The sequence below is a fragment of the Diadema antillarum genome, unplaced genomic scaffold (assembly GCF_040938485.1).
Source record: "Diadema antillarum isolate AM-2024a unplaced genomic scaffold, OU_Dant_1.0 seq00000375_RagTag, whole genome shotgun sequence".
NCBI classification, from domain to species: domain Eukaryota; kingdom Metazoa; phylum Echinodermata; class Echinoidea; order Diadematoida; family Diadematidae; genus Diadema; species Diadema antillarum.
In genome coordinates, this window is record NW_027271374.1 from 1,078,425 (window position 1) to 1,094,351 (window position 15,927).

The 15,927-nt window shown below is 39.8% G+C and overlaps 2 protein-coding genes across 2 annotated transcripts in view; one reads left to right on the top strand and one right to left on the bottom strand.

Moving 5' to 3' along the window:
• LOC139731475 (uncharacterized) overlaps positions 1 to 9,012 on the bottom strand; it is a 46,575-nt gene extending 37,563 nt beyond the window's left edge. The window contains exons 1-8 of the mRNA XM_071642359.1: positions 8,977 to 9,012; positions 8,337 to 8,403; positions 6,232 to 6,404; positions 5,272 to 5,384; positions 4,598 to 4,797; positions 3,174 to 3,461; positions 2,256 to 2,795; positions 604 to 759 (exon numbers count right to left, since the gene is read on the bottom strand). Coding sequence (XP_071498460.1) covers positions 604 to 759; positions 2,256 to 2,795; positions 3,174 to 3,461; positions 4,598 to 4,797; positions 5,272 to 5,384; positions 6,232 to 6,404; positions 8,337 to 8,403; positions 8,977 to 9,012 — 1,573 coding nt within the window. The remainder of the gene's footprint in view (positions 1 to 603; positions 760 to 2,255; positions 2,796 to 3,173; positions 3,462 to 4,597; positions 4,798 to 5,271; positions 5,385 to 6,231; positions 6,405 to 8,336; positions 8,404 to 8,976) is intronic.
• A 24-nt stretch (positions 9,013 to 9,036) lies between these two features.
• On the top strand, positions 9,037 to 14,078 carry LOC139731476 (RWD domain-containing protein 2B-like). Its single transcript, XM_071642360.1, has 2 exons — positions 9,037 to 9,339; positions 13,386 to 14,078. The coding sequence occupies exons 1-2, from the start codon at positions 9,037 to 9,039 to the stop codon at positions 14,076 to 14,078; spliced, it is 996 nt and encodes a 331-aa protein (XP_071498461.1).
• The last annotated feature ends 1,849 nt before the right edge of the window (positions 14,079 to 15,927 follow it).

The window sequence follows — 15,927 nt, forward strand, 5'->3', positions numbered from 1 at the left end:
TATCTTGTGTGTATTTTTAATGTATTCATGGTCCTTTAATTTGTTAACAATGTTTGTAATTCAATCTGTGGGCTGCGATGGATATTGATCAATAAAACACCTTTTCAATTCAATTCAATTCAACTCAATTCAATTCATTTCAATTCAACTCAACTCAATTCAATTCATTTCAATTCAAATTCATTTCAATTCAATTCAATTCAACTCGATTCAATTCAACTCAATTCAATTCAATTCAATTCAGTTCAGTTCAATTCAATTTAACTCAATTCAATTCAATTCAATTCAATTCAATTCAATTCAATTCAATTCAATTCAATACAATTCAATACAATTCAATACAATTCAATTCAATTCAATTCAGTTCAGGGATTTCAAACATACACAACCTGCATGCTATACTAAGATATGGCAAGAAAATGAAGTGAGAGGCAACCAATAAATACAAAGTGCAAAACAATTCAAAATTCAAAATTTGACAATTTTCTGTCTGTTATAGGTGCAATATTCAGTATTCAGTATGCATTCACTCCATTCACGGGGGCAAAAAAAAATCCCTTTGAGGTATGATGACAGTGATGGAGATTTTTGAATCATTCATACCTGCCACTGTTTGGGGGTCGGAGGTCAAGAGCATGGTGTCTGGGAGTTCCGTTTCCATGGTACCCAGCCCTGCAGAGTTACTGTCTCTGATTCCAATTATTCTGGCCAGCTGAGCCTCTTCGTCTTTGGTTAGCACAGCGCCTTTTTTTATTTTAACTATCAGATTCCAAGGCAAGAAATAACACATAAGATGCCATAAACAAGTGAAACAAAGTAATTCATTTATAAGCATACTATTCTCACTGATTATCTTTGATTAAGGCTTCAAATGTAGAAAATCTTTCTGAAGAAAGGCATGTCAGTTTTTTGTTTTTTGTTTTTTGTTTTTGACTTCCCTTGATTTCAATGGAGGTTTATGCTGGATGATAAGTGTAAGATACAGCTCAACTTTCCAGTCTTCATAAATAAAACAGAAGATATGTGCATAAAGGAAACATATAGGCCTACAGGCACACGTATGGATACAAATAGAAATACATAAAGGGACACAGTATCTCTTCTGAATATCACAGGACAACATATTCATAACATAGGGCCGGATGCATAAAAACAAGCAATTGCTTGCCAGCAAAGCTTTTGCTAGCAAGCACAAGCAATTGCTTAGAGACCAAGCATTTGCTTAAAAAACGGCATGCATAAAACAGACCTTTTGCTTGTTCTTGCTAGCAATTGCTTATGATTTTCAAAGCTCTGTAAAATGAGCTTGAGATTTTGCTTAACTGGGACATTCTCTTTTAAGTATCATTTTCATATTCATAAAAGAAAGACCAAATTTGTACAGGAGTGGTATACATCTACAAGAAAATCCTCTTATGTAGTGCATGAAACATTTTTCTTTCAACAACGGGAATGTCCAGTGGTTAGCATGCAAAATGTGATGAGAAACAGGTAAGATGTCTGACACCTGTGGAGAGCAAGGAGACCTCTGTCCATAAGCAACCTGGCAGATCCGGGCTACTATAACCAGTGATGGGAATCAGCCAGTACATGAGCGTGTGCGTCTGAGTGTGTGCATTTATGAGTGTCATTTCATAGCTTTTTTGCCATGTCAGGAATAATTTCGCACACACACGCCTTTTCAAATATATGCTTTCACACTCGCCTTTGTTCTTGTGTTTGCAGAAGCATAATGTCCCATTTGTCGAGAACGCAAGCAATTGCTTGTGTGGGACAAGCAAAAGTTTATGCATATGGATTTAAGCAATTGTTTGAGCTAGATCTTTTGTTAGAAGAGCTTGTGATTGTGCTTGAAGCAATTGCTTACAAGCAATTCGGCCCAATGTTCAAGAGAACGGATGAAATAGAACAAACTGAGAAAAAAATGTCATTTCAAATAGTATAAGGAAGAAGTTAGATACACAAACAGATTTGGGTAATTAAAACTATTTAACTTAAAGAAAATTTGTTTTGGAACAAAAGATAAGTATATCATTCTTTCCACTGTAATGATCTTAAGTGACCAGTGGAACACTTTTTTTTCCCCACCAAAATCACTACATGGCTTGAAGGGTTAACAGTCTGCATTCTTTAATATTTGCATTGAAAATACAATACAATCATCATTAACAATCTTGAAGAAAAATCCTCACAAACAACTCAATCATCACAAACAAATAAGAACAATGTTATGAAAAGGGCATTATTGAACTCACTGTCATTAATGACGATGTCTTTGGCAGATATGTTTCCAAGGAACGACGCATTGCCCGAGTATTCAAACTCCCCAAGATCTTTGAAGATGACGTCTGGAACTTGCTTCTCAATGGTGACGTGCTTGGTAACGATGGTTTTATATTGCTCCTGCTGCGCTTGGCACTGAGATACCGCCTCGTCTTCAAACTCTGACTCGAGATTCAGCGGCTGAAAGGTCAGCTTGAAGTAGTTTGACGTACTCCCGTCATACTCTGCATGACTGGCAATCAGAAAGTCTGCCACATTGCCAGAAAAATGGGACGAGACTGCGTTGACCGGCATGGCAATCTCGTCCCAATCCATCTGGACATGGGACAACTGGAAGCGCCAGCCGTCGTACTCGTACACGGTGACGTTGGAGGCCGAGTAGATGACCAAACTGACCAGATTCTTCTCATCCTTAATGGTCTCCCATCCAACAATGTCGGTCACTTCCAGACACTGGAACGGCACAAAACGGTCACTGTTGTATTTGTAGATGATGGACTTGGGTGGTTGATCTACAAAGAAAGAGAAAATAAAATCTACATTTTTAAACTATCTCAAACCCGAAGTACAATTTCATTCTAAAAAGTGTCAAATGGCCTTTTAGATATGTCAGCACAGAAATTTTGATCTAGTTCCCACATGGTGTGCATTTATAAAAACACAACTTGACCATTTTTTTTTCCTGAGAAGCTAAAAAAGTGAAAATTCACCACAAAAAAATTTGAAACTAGAGTTACTCAAGTACACAGCACACTTACCAGATACTCAGAGGACTATAAACTAAGCTCTATCACTTTTGGTTGGGCCCCGGGGGGTAAACATTAGGCGGAGGCTCAACTGGGCTAGCTATAGCACAAGTGTAGACACACATATGGCAGCATCCAACCTACCTTCGTGATCATTGTATGTGTTGGCGACCAGCAGAAATGACTCAGTGTCCATACCAGTACCAAATGTAAAGACAGCCATGTTGATGGCTCCGTACGTCGTCAGCTCCTGGAACGTCTCAAACTTGTGGAGGTGGAGGTTGTAGAGGAGGATCTCGGATGACGTGACGGGGTTATCGGAGCTGTCGGCGTAGCTGGCCAGTCCGAGAAATACCCGGCTGAATATACAGAAAGGCAGGACTCGCTTCAGGTTGGGCTTTGGGAAGATGGCAAATTCATCCATGTGGCCACCTGCAAGGAGGAATTTTCAAAAATAAAATATAAAAAATCAGCTACCGTGCTAAAATGGTCAGAGTCTCAAGCATAATCTATTTTTCTAGCAACACAGAAATGTAGATAATACAGTCATGAAATATACTTGCACTTCCTTTCATACAACATATGACATTAATCTTGTTCCTGTGTCTCCTTGAAACATACTAACAGCAAACAATCAAAGGCAAGGTACCCCTCAAAGAAAACACCATATTATATTCATATTGAATGAAAGAGTCTAGCTCAAGAAAAGTAGAGTAATGAATGAAACTGGACAGATTTAAAACAAAATCATACAAATCTATGATCCACTAAATTTCTCTTGGTAATGTTCATACTCATTCATCCTTCCCTTCCACATCAAGAAAGATAAAGTTGTCCACTTCTTCTTCACTGATTGTGCAAAAATCCCATTTACTGTCCTAGAATAGATTCTCAAAAGCAAAATAATATTTCATAATGATATTTATCACTATTGCATGCCCCAATAATATTGGTCACCACAGCTGACTAGGCTGCATTTATAGTGACAGCAGATATTGTGACTTGAAATGATTGCAATTCTCGCTGTCGCATAATTATAACTTTACGAACTCAAACAGCGGCTGCACTATCTAATTTCTGTAACCATGTGTTGACAACACTGTGCCAGTGCACAGGTCAAGCTTTATTGATTGTACACAAAAACATGAAGCAGTATCTCTATCTCCAAACTACTATAGTTTTGTAGATTTTCTCAGAAATTGTTGCATGTTGGGAAAAGATATATGAAGTTAAGCTCTGAAAATGCATTTTCATTGGAAAGTGACAGATGTTTTAGTCATGATAAAAGGGAAAAATTAGATGCAATTATCGCATGATACGCCCTGTCCATGCTTGCTGCACAGTAACTGTACAATATCGGAAGTGCACAAGTCAACAACAAAAGTGTGACCCTGCTTGACCTTCATGTGTTGTAGTGGGTGCGTAAGATCACCTCATTCATTTGCATGTAGCGTACTGCCAGCATACGAACCCAACCGCTAGTGATAAAATGTTTACAACATGTACATACCATAGGGAGAATTCTCACTACGAAAATGAAATGGGCTCCTGGCATGCACGGCTCATACCTTTCCACTCATACATGACTGCTGCCTCCGAAACAACGTCTGTGTGGACTTTCTCGCTGGCGACAATGAATTGTGTGCCTCCGGCGAAAGTGGTGTCAATGGTTTGTGGCTCCGAAGCGGCAACCCGCTGCATCGGGAGGAATTCCTGGGAGCCCACATCTTGGTCAATGGTCCACAAGTAGACAAAGAGTCCTTCCGTACTCGCAATGACTCCTACGCATATCAAGGCAAAGAATGAGCAGTTTAGTCACATATTTGCATGGAGCATACTCTGCTTCATGTGCTTCATGTGCTGAATATGGAATCTATTGCCTTAATTTTTCAATTTCGATGATGTCAATGAAGCAGTCTTTTTCAAGTGGCGGCTAGATACAAGTCCATACAAGGAAACAACAGTCACTCAGCCCAAAGAACTTTTCCCCAGTGTTGGAGAGGAGAAAAATCTCTTTGGGAAGAGCAAGATAATCGGTGGAAAGTAGCTGCTTGGCGGAGGTCTGCGCTCTCAGAGTGCTTTTCTAGTTATATTTGTTTGTTCATAAATTGTTTCCAAGCATCTGTTTCCCCCAAATTTTCACTGATCTCCTTCTCTGATTTTTCTGTTTTCATACAAAGTAACATAATATCAGCATGGAATTTCCATGTACTTAGAGTAAAATCGATCACTAGTCCCAAACATACCATCACCAAATTGAGCCACAAGGACATAGTAGATCCCATCGTAGACAAAGTAGCTGACGTCAGTCACCCCTGGAGCTGACTGGGAGAGAACCAGCTCTGGGAGATCGGTCTTCATTAGAGAAAGATGAGAAGACAAAAGAAATATGAATGAAAGTGCTATTACAGAATAAGCAAATGTGGTTTCATTCTGGGTGGCAAAGTGTTTTGATAATGTTTCAAGACATTCTTAAAGGGGGGGGGGTGGGGTTGGGCATCAATGAAGCACCTCCTTCTTAAAGAGGGTCAATTGCAGTATGTCCAAAGAAAAACAGAATGATCCAAATGTACTCATTTCAGCATGTATTGCACACTTTCAGATTTTGACGTTTTGGAGTAATTCTATGACAAATCCTTTGAAGCAACTATTTCAGATTTAAAAAGAAAAGAAGAAGAAGAAGAAATCAAATGTTTCTTTACTTTTCTACACCTGTTTCCAGAGACTCCAACCCCCAGCACCTTCTGATCTGGAGATTCTCCCGTCTGAAACCCTAGCAAACGGGAGACTCCAAGCTGAAGTGCGTGAAGCGCGAAAATCCTTGCGACCGGGGTCCAGTCTAGGGTTCTAGATGCTCTCTCGTGCTATCTTAGGCTTATTTTTCAACATACGATTTATATGGCAATAAGTAAGAAATCCTTTCCAACGGGAGACACAGAGCCAGGGCGGGAGAAATCAAATCTCAAGTGGGAAAACGGGAGATTTTGCAAAAATTGGCTTTCGGCGGGAGATCTCCCGTCGAAAGCAGGAGAGGTGGAGTCTCTGCGTTTCATCTATAGGAACTAGACAGTCTTTGGAAGAAAGATGACTGAAAATTGACAACTGACACAGGTAATTCACTAAACATGAAAAACACATACACATTTTTTTTTTTTTTTGGGGGGGGGGGGGGGGACAGTGACACACATACTAGTATACTTACCACTGGGTTGTACTTGAAGACCTTCACTGTATCACAGTAGTCAGGACTGAGTGTATCAGAAGCATGTGTGATGAGGATGTAGAAGTCTTCCCCATAGTATAGAGACTCAATATCATTTGGGTAGTCTGCAGGAATCGAGAGCACCGTCTCAACTGATCCAAGCTCAAAGAAATCTGCATGGAAATAGAATGGCAAATACAGGCCTCACTCTTCTTTACATGTACCACATCCAGAGCCACCCATTTTTGTTGCTGTGTTTCTATATTTCATCTCAGGATAGTTCCCCCCCCCCCCCTTAAACATTGATTAGTGATAGTGTTTGAGTAAAGATTAGCATTAGGTTGAGGATTAGAATTTTGTGTAGGGTTAGGATAAGGTTCAGGATTAGGATTAGGGTTAGGGTTAGGGGAAGGGTCTGGGATAATTGTCCAGAGGTAATTATCCCAGAATTGTCTGGGGTAATTATCCCAGAACCCATTCAACATCAGATGTAGCAGACAATACAACAGAGGGTATTGAAATTACATCATGCATGCAATGACACTTTTCTCCCGTGCAGTGGTTTAAAAGATCTTCTACATTCCAGTTTGTCTTGTCAATAAAAAGAAAAGATGGATTCAGTATTCAGTGTGGTAAACTCAAAGACAACAGTAGTCAAAACATGATATGAGTGATAGGACTGTAGGGGATATCCCCTCTCACATTTTGTGGGAGCTAATATTGTATTTTTAGAATTGAATTGAGTGATCTGGTACACACTTTGGCAATATATTTGCATTTTTTTAGTTAAAAGAGGAAACTAAGAAAAACAAATATTCAGAAACAACGTGAATGGCTAAATAGTGGTACATGTATTTTCACTTCTCGATTTGCAATCTATATGCATCTTATGGAATTGGGCTGATGGGGGGGGGGGGGAGGGGAGATTCACACCCCGATCCCCTTCCCTTTGGGCACCTTTAATAAATGATTTCCCTCCCACAGGCACAGCCTAACACTGGGTTAGACTCTAGCTATAGAATGCTACTTGCTCAATTTAACCTTGTCCTTAAATATGTCATGACAGACCCAACTATCACCGTCATCACAAATTACTGTTATTTTTGTGTACAGATATTTTTGCAAATGAGGAGGTCATGGACATTTTCAAAAGATGTTGTTTTTGCGTATTGACACAGAGGCTTCATATATGCGCACAATCACCTTAGCGCATGGGGACATTTTCACGTGTTGTTTATAAATTCGCGGTCCAATTGTGATTTGCAAAATTCGCGAAAATTGCACCCTCGCGAAAATAACAGCTTATATCTTATGCAAAGTACCAGGTAGCGTACTCAAATGGGAGTAGAGTCCAACCATGAAAGTACGGCACAATTTTGTAGCTCCATGACCATAATCCAACTCAGTTCAGGCAAATGTGAAAAACACTACACTTGTAAACATGCATTTAATAAAAATAAAAGCATTCATGGATTTTTTTTTCAATTTTTTTAATTTCAGACTTCAGTTCTAACATGTTACAGTATTTAAGTTACACGGTCTCCCTGATTGTGAGTCAAGACAATCCTTGCTTCAAGGAGTGAGTTTTTCTTCAATTTTTCTACAAGTGAAATTCGTAAGAAATACTACTTGGATTAGTACTGTGAACTAGACAGTCAATATTTACCTATAAGACCATCTAGATCTCAAAATGCTGATTTTTTATTATAATTTAACAAAGAGAAGTGGGAATCAAACCTGTCAATGCTGTCATCTACTTCGAATGGTCGGTTTCTTTTTTCCGACAAGTTTTGCTAAATTGAATTACACATTGTTTGTATATAGATCAGCAGTTGCGATCTTATTCTTAAATTTCATTCAGAAACAGGAAAACAGAGAGACAACAATTTAAGACAGATTTCAAGAATTCAGTTTGATTCATTGGACAAGGTGACATGTTCACTGTAAGCAGTGCAGGGAGGAACCTCCCTGTTAAAGTAGCCCGACCAGACGCCGGTCGGCAGGCTACCTCACAACAGGGAGGTTCCTCCCTGCTTACAAAATGAACATGTCAGTTGTCACCTTGTCCAATGAATCAAACTACAAACAGTTCGTGTACAACTTACAGTCTACCTGTTTCTCCGACTTTCTTGAAATCTGTGCTGCGGATTTCTCGGCCTGATCAAGTTCAAACTGATGATGACGTGACGAGAAAGGGGACGCCTCCTAACCTCATGAATTCATAAACTGATTAAAAAATGAATGAAATAGTTTTGTGCACGACGGTCCATCTATCATGTCTATCGGCATCTCTGCAGAAATCAAGCTGCCCGCGCATCCACATGCCGCGCGCAGTAAGCAAAGCTAGCAATCAGCTGTTTACATTAAACCGCCTAGAAATCTGATTTTCCGTTCCCACATACGAGGGCGCTGGTATTATGGCCCGAATTCACGAATAGAGATTGTGTTCATTTGTGTTGGGAGGTGAAGTAATGGAAAAAAAAAACTAAAAAAGTAAGGAAACACATCATTGTTTACTGATATATATGTGTAAAGTGTACTCTTGACTCAATCTTATTACAAAATCTGACCACTTTGTTTACAAAGTACATTTGTATAACTATGCAGTCTGCTAGTCTTTATAAGTAATATAATCTCACTAGCTTAGGGAATGCAGTCCCTACATCCGCTCATCCATACACCTTTTCACTACACGAAGCGACATATGAAATATTGCTGCGATTGCAAGGGTGCGGCAGAAAATACTCTGGAAATATCCGAAGTTTCCACTGTAGATGTCATCTACGACAAGGACTAGTGTACAAAATGTCTGATTTAAGTGTACAAGAAAGACTCGATCTACAGTTGTCGGAAATAGAGCTTTTACAAAGCATGTTTCCTGGAGAAGGAGAATTCTGCATTTGGGACCAAAGCGTACTTTCAGACCTTCGGAGTTTCGTCGACGGTGATGCCGACGCGTTGGGCGTAGTTGAAGGCCTCACACCCGGTGGTGGGCCCAGTAATGCTGCTGATCTCGGTACCGCGGGCGCTGGACCTCGCCTCAAGCTCAGGCAACTGTCCTTTACCATTAAGATTGTCTTAACAGAAGGAACCGCTCTTTCTTCTCAAGTAAGCATTCTGATAAAAGTTCGGCCACAAATTCTTTCCCTCAAATTCCAGTATTTTACAGATCTACGAGACATTAGTACCATAATTATAATATCTTAAGATTCTACTATACTGACTGCATCTAAACACTAAACAAAAAGTAAGTTCCCCCTAAAACCAACATCAATATTTTAAGAATCAGGAACCTTTGAGGAAATCTGAATACAGGATCATGTAGCTGAAGTTCTCGGCTACCTTTCACGTGAAATTCAGTGGATATCACTGGGTCACGCTTGAGTGAGCATGACTTAAAGTCAAAATGGTCACTTTTTGAAGTTCACAAGCCCAATTTTGCAACTTTGAATTGGTGATATCAGAACAAATTTCAATTTTCCAGGATAAAAAGAGATGCAACGTATAATCTATGTGCTTCTTTTCGCACCATGTGACTTGTGCACAAAATTTCACGGTTGAGTGAACACGGGGTGAAAATTACCAAAATGGCCGATTTGACATGTTTCTCGTGGTAATTTCTATCAATTGAGATTGAATTCGGGTGTTGAACAGTTTTTACACACAATTCACATAATTTCACGGTTGAATGAGCACATTGAAAACAAAGAAAAATAACAATTTAAATTGTGCAGTAAGAATTGCGATAATTTTGCGCACTGAAATCAACTGTATGATGCTTTTTTAATATTGTGCTAATACCCAATCGCATATCAGTGACCACCTGACATTTCAGTCACGCTTCAATAAGCACGTGAGGCTGGAAACCCCTTTTTTAACCTACATAATGAAAAATTGGCAGTTTGGCCATAATCCCCATGGTAAGTTCATGTGAAGGGGAGGAATTTATGCTTTTGAAAGCTAACAGTGGCTTTTGCACGCAATGTGGTTTATTTTACGGTTGAATGACCACATTATGAAACAATGATTCATCTTATTAAAACCATCCAGCAGGTGTTGCATTGATCTTCTGCATTTAAAATCAACTGAAAAACATTTCATTATTGCGTTTAGGACCGATATAAATGTCTCAGTGATCTTTGGCATTCCTTCAAAATTTTTCACGTCAAAGGGTACATGGGGCCGGAAACCCCCCTTATAATCCATGGCTACCTTTGATTAAATGTTGAAGTATTCGTGGGGAAATTGGTCTGACTTTAGTTTGATGAAATCCCCTTGTTGGAGCAGAGATGAGAAATTATGCAAATTAAATCTTCGGGCCTTTGTTCTCGCTAATGAATACTAATTTTGGCATTAAGTTCTTCATCTTTGTAAAGTCATGAAGTCATGCATTAACTAACAGGGAAAATAAATGCAATTAATCATTGACATGGCACCAAATTTCACTTTTGTTCAACATCAATATCCTCCCGTGCTGCACATATGCATGGAGAGTCTGGAGACAGATATTGATTGTGGTGAGAAACATGTAGTGGCCTTTGTTGTTCATGTGGTGTTGATTATTGTGATGGTGATGATAGTTGCTTAAAATGTTGGTTGACTATTATGCGATCGTTATGGCAATATAACACAGATTGGGGAGCATCTGCACTAACTTGTTAGGCTCTATCCACTAACACCGCTGAACACGTCTTCCAAACCGAACAAATGTTAATCTTATGGGAATTTCAGCCATGAAAATGGTTTAGACCTGCACACTTTGCTCATCTTATGTGCTCACTGAAGCATGTCACAATGTCATTTTTTATCGAAATGTTATTTTTTCATTGAAATCAGAGTAATTTCCCAACATATCAACTAAAACATAAAAACCAATGAATATTTTTATTATATAGGGTAAAAAAGAGTTTTCCAGCCCCACATGCTCATTGAAGCGTGACTAAAATGTCAGGTGATCACTGTCATGCACAGTGGTATTTAACACAATACAAAAAGCATTAAAACAATTGATTTCAGTGCGCAAATTTATCGCAATTCTTACTGCACAATTTAAATTTTTATTTTTCTTTGTTTTTAATGTGCTCATTCAACCGTGAAATTATGTGAATTGTGTGTAAAAACTGTTCAACACATGAATTCAATCTCAATTGATAGAAATTACCACGAGAAACATGTCAAATCGGCCATTTTGGTAATTTTTACCTCGTGTTCACTCAACCGTGAATTTTTTTGCACAAGTCACATGATACGATAAGAAGCACATAAATTATACGTTGCATGCCTTTTTATCCTGGAAAATTGAAATTTGTTCCGATATCACCAATTCAAAGTTGCAAAATTGGGCTTGTGAACTTCAAAAAATGACCATTTTGACTTTAAGTCATGCTCACTCAAGCGTGACCTAGTGATATCCACTGAATTTCACATGAAAGGTAGCCGAGAAATATAACTACATGATCCTGTATTCAGATTTCCTCAGAGGTTCCCGATTCATAGATTACACAGGTTTGTTTTAGGGGGAACTTACTTTTTGTTTAGTGTTTACATCTAGTCTAGACAATCTAGTGCAAGACAGATTTGTATGTATTGTATCACTCTAGTGCATGCTGTACGTATGCTTATGCTGGTGGTAGTGAATCAAAGGTTTCTAGACCCAAACCCCCGGGGCGCTGTGACCAGTAACAGCGTGTTTATAGGGTCGCTGATGCAGTTAGATAGACCCCAGATCTATCTATGGATTCTCGAGCGAGTCTTGAATAGATAGAACATTGATGAATTAATTTTTCGTCATCATTTTGTCCGTACAGTAGTTGATATTGATCAAGGGTCATTACAGTTCGGGAAACCCACTCACAAGGGGGGCCCCTCCTTATAAGTAACCCGTCCCCCTTATAAGTAACCCCGTCCCCCTTATAAGTAACCCCGGGGGCACCCCTTATAAGGAGTCTCCACGCTTTTTTGCAATGCAACGCGAAAATGAAAGGACTGCGGCAATTCGCTTGATTATGTCCATAAAGCTTCACAAGTTTCCTAGTTACTCACGAAATTTGAACAAAATCGGTTCGAGGCATCATATCTAAAATCATGGATTTAAATGCGATGTCAAACGACCCATGCGAATGCTGAAATGCGAGCGATTACTGGCGTGAGTGTTGCCAGGCGCGGCGGCGCGGCAATGCTTGAGTGCAGACGTGGCGACTGAGTACGGAGACTTTCGTTCATTGTTCATGAACGAAAGTCTCCGTACTCAGTCGCCACGTCTGCACTCAAGCATTGCCGCGCCGCCGCGCCTGGCGACACTCACGCCAGTAATCGCTCGCATTTCAGCATTCGCATGGGTCGTTTGACATCGCATTTAAATCCATGATTTTAGATATGATGCCTCGAACCGATTTTGCTCAAATTTCGTGAGTAACTAGGAAACTTGTGAAGCTTTATGGACATAATCAAGCAAATTGCCGCAGTCCTTTCATTTTCGCGTTGCATTGCAAAAAAGCGTGGAGACTCCTTATAAGGGGTGCCCCGGGGGTTACTTGTAAGGGGGACGGGGTTACTTATAAGGGGGACGGGTTACTTATAAGGAGGGGCCCCCCTTGTGAGTGGGTTTCCCGAACTGATTAAACTCTTATAATTCCATGTAGATCTGCCTCACATAATTTTGAAGACATGTATCAATTGAATTAGAATGCCCAAAAAGAGATGCAATCTATCAGTTGTCACCTCATGTTAATTACTGTACATGTACAGTAGTTTTAACATAAAAAAGAATAAGTACATTGTAATGTCTACAGAAGTAACCGTCTTGATATTGCAGTGTCGGTGATTGTGATACTAATGCAGTAGCCCAGCTAATGGTCCTTAGCTTATATGAAATTTTAGGTATTCTTACTTTTTCACTTTTCCAAATGTGTTCAGGATGTTTCCACACCATCCCATGTCTACTACAGGTATATACTTTTGGACAAATAAAAATTGATTCTCATTCATTTGCTTTTTTTTTCAGGGGGCGGGGGAGAAAATTGTGTCATCTGTTAGCGACTTGTTTGAAGGGATCATACTACAAATAGCAAGTGCAAGTCTGTGTAAAGTTTTCACTATTTTGATGATTGTGAAACAACCTAATGTCATTTTTTCTTTGTTTTCTGTGCATGTAGGTAGAACTGCAGTTGCACTCTGATCTTCCCCTGGAATATCCATATACACTGCCAGACTTAAATGTTCAGTCGAACTTCCTCTCGAGACAGCAATACAGACAACTCAATGATGACTTGCTTGAGCATTTACAGTCTCTGGAGAGAGGAGAACTCTGCATCACCGAGGCTGTGCAATGGCTTCAAGAAAATGCAGCAAACTATTTCGCCTCGTCCACTGTAGAAACTGGGAATACTGGGAAGACAGATTCAAAGAAGCCATCCTCCTTCACTCGTCTGTGGATCCACAGCCACCACATATACAGCCGATCCAAGAGGGAGAACATCTTTGAATGGTCAAGGGAGCGGGGCTTGACTGGCTTCAGTCTCCCCGGGAAGCCGGGCATCATCTGCGTGGAGGGACGACAGCAAGAGGTGGACGAGTTCTGGCACAAAATTCGGCGGTTGAACTGGAAGAAACTGACCAGCAAGCACAGGGAGGACTTTGAGGTGGCCCCGGAAAACTTTGAGGCCGAGAGCAAAGGTTTGCGGCATTTCCAAGACTTCCAGGAAATAAACTTTGATGTCAGGGGTGCGAGGGATTACCACATGGACCTCGGACAGTTTTTCCAGTACCTTGAAAGGCATGGCTGTGCAGACATTTTCAAGATTTTGTTGGGAGTAGATGGAAGAGTATCGCAAAAAGATGCTCACTGATTGCTCTTTGTTTGCTTGTATGTTTTTTTAATGTCATTATTGTGTGCATGTAATACAAGTCTTCCATATTTGGGCATAAGCAATACCTCTTCATGGCAGGGTTCTAATGAAATATTGTGTCGTATTGGCATAGATTGCAAATCTACGTGTTTTCAGCAACAATTCTGATTCGCCATGAGCATCACTTTCAGCCATTTTCACTGCCCATCAGGTGACAGGATGGTCGTAATTGTGAGGATGTTATGACAAGATCATTGTCACAATCCCCTGCCATTTCCCACTTGTTGCCATCATTCCCTCTAAACCTGGGCCTTGTGCATACAACATCTTTAGCTGGGCTAGGATTGGAGGAGGTACATGTAGTCAGACTGAGCAGTTGTAATGAGGCAGGAAAGTAATTTCACAGAATATTGATTTTTTCCCACTCCACAAAAGTATCCAGTAGTTACTCCCCTCTCCCTCCCCACTTTCACAAACTATTTGACAGCTGTCCCTTCTCATTTTCGCACTGGAGAAGAACAGCATTATGAAGTCGTACATGCACCGAAGATTTTGAGGAAGGTTGATGGCACCAACACCGTGGGGTCACTGAACAACTGCTTTACCTGTTACCAACCATATAAAATTCTTGAATCTATCAAATGTGTATGTCAAACTACAGTCATCCTTGCTTAAGTTGACCCTGCATAAGTTGATAATCACCTAAGTGAAAGGTCTTTTCCAGTCATCTTCTCTTTATACATGTACTGTATTTTATTGATTTTAGTCCCTCATAAGTCAAAGCTATTTCTTCAGTCCAAATAGATTTGACTTAGGCAAGATTGACTGTAAAATTTATGACGTAACTTACAAGGACTTCAGGCTATCAAAAAAAAAAAGAGTTTTCTGAAAGTTACCTTCTTGGGTGTCACTAAAGGTTGCATCGGCTGTGCTTCTTTTCCAGCGGGAATTCACTTTCACTTGCGGATACCTCCAATTGTCTGATATTCTCTGAATTGTGTTGTCAGTTATGCTGTCTGCATGATTTTCCAGTGCTCCCAGAATGTCGGTCATAGGTCCCAAGTCTGAAATCACGCAGAAAAATATTTTATACATTGTACAATGTACATGTACCATCATAAATCAAAAGGCAATTAACCTGTTGAGGACGAGTCCCAAGTATAACCAGGTAAGTGTCTATGGAAAATATGTGTTGTATACATAGCAAAATCAGCTCGTCCTCAATGGGTTAAACTTGAAGCACCAACAGAATTGTCAGATGGATTCAAACGAAGTGATGTTCAAAATTTCTGACCTGCCAACTCACCATACACAAACTTGAATACCGGTAGTGATTTTGACAACCTCTGTATTGGCAAACATTTCATATGCCTGACATCCAATCACAATTTTCAGCAATTGATATGTGTAAAATCCAACCAGTTTAGGTATGGGTGTATTTCTCTTGATTAACCTTAATCTTCTCTACACAATTTAAGTTTGTCAAGCACTCCATACTACTGCAGTATACTGTGATACATACTTGAGGATTGTATGACACCTTATCTATCACATCATCTTCTATCAGTTCAGATGGCAACATCATTGCCGACTTATCTCTCACTTTGTGAGAGATAGATACAGCTGTACAAGATTATTTCTCTTTTTAGTACAGTATTCTTGCTTTTTCACTTCATAGATGCCTTTTATTGAAGAGCTTTTCCACAGCACCGTAACTTACCTCTCAGGGCATTGTCCAGAATCAAGCCCCTGTCAGCACCAAGTTGACTGTCCAGTTTGACCGAGTCAAGTGGTATGGCACTGACCATCTTTGCAGCTGTTGCTGCCATCATGGCAGCTACCATTATTG

Bases quoted from the DNA above. Each gene is read 5' to 3' on its own strand.
- LOC139731476 (XM_071642360.1), top strand. From the start codon at position 9,037: ATGTCTGATTTAAGTGTACAAGAAAGACTCGATCTACAGTTGTCGGAA. The intron at 9,340-13,385 runs GTAAGCATTCTG...CTGTGCATGTAG, and splicing joins GAACCGCTCTTTCTTCTCAA to GTAGAACTGCAGTTGCACTC.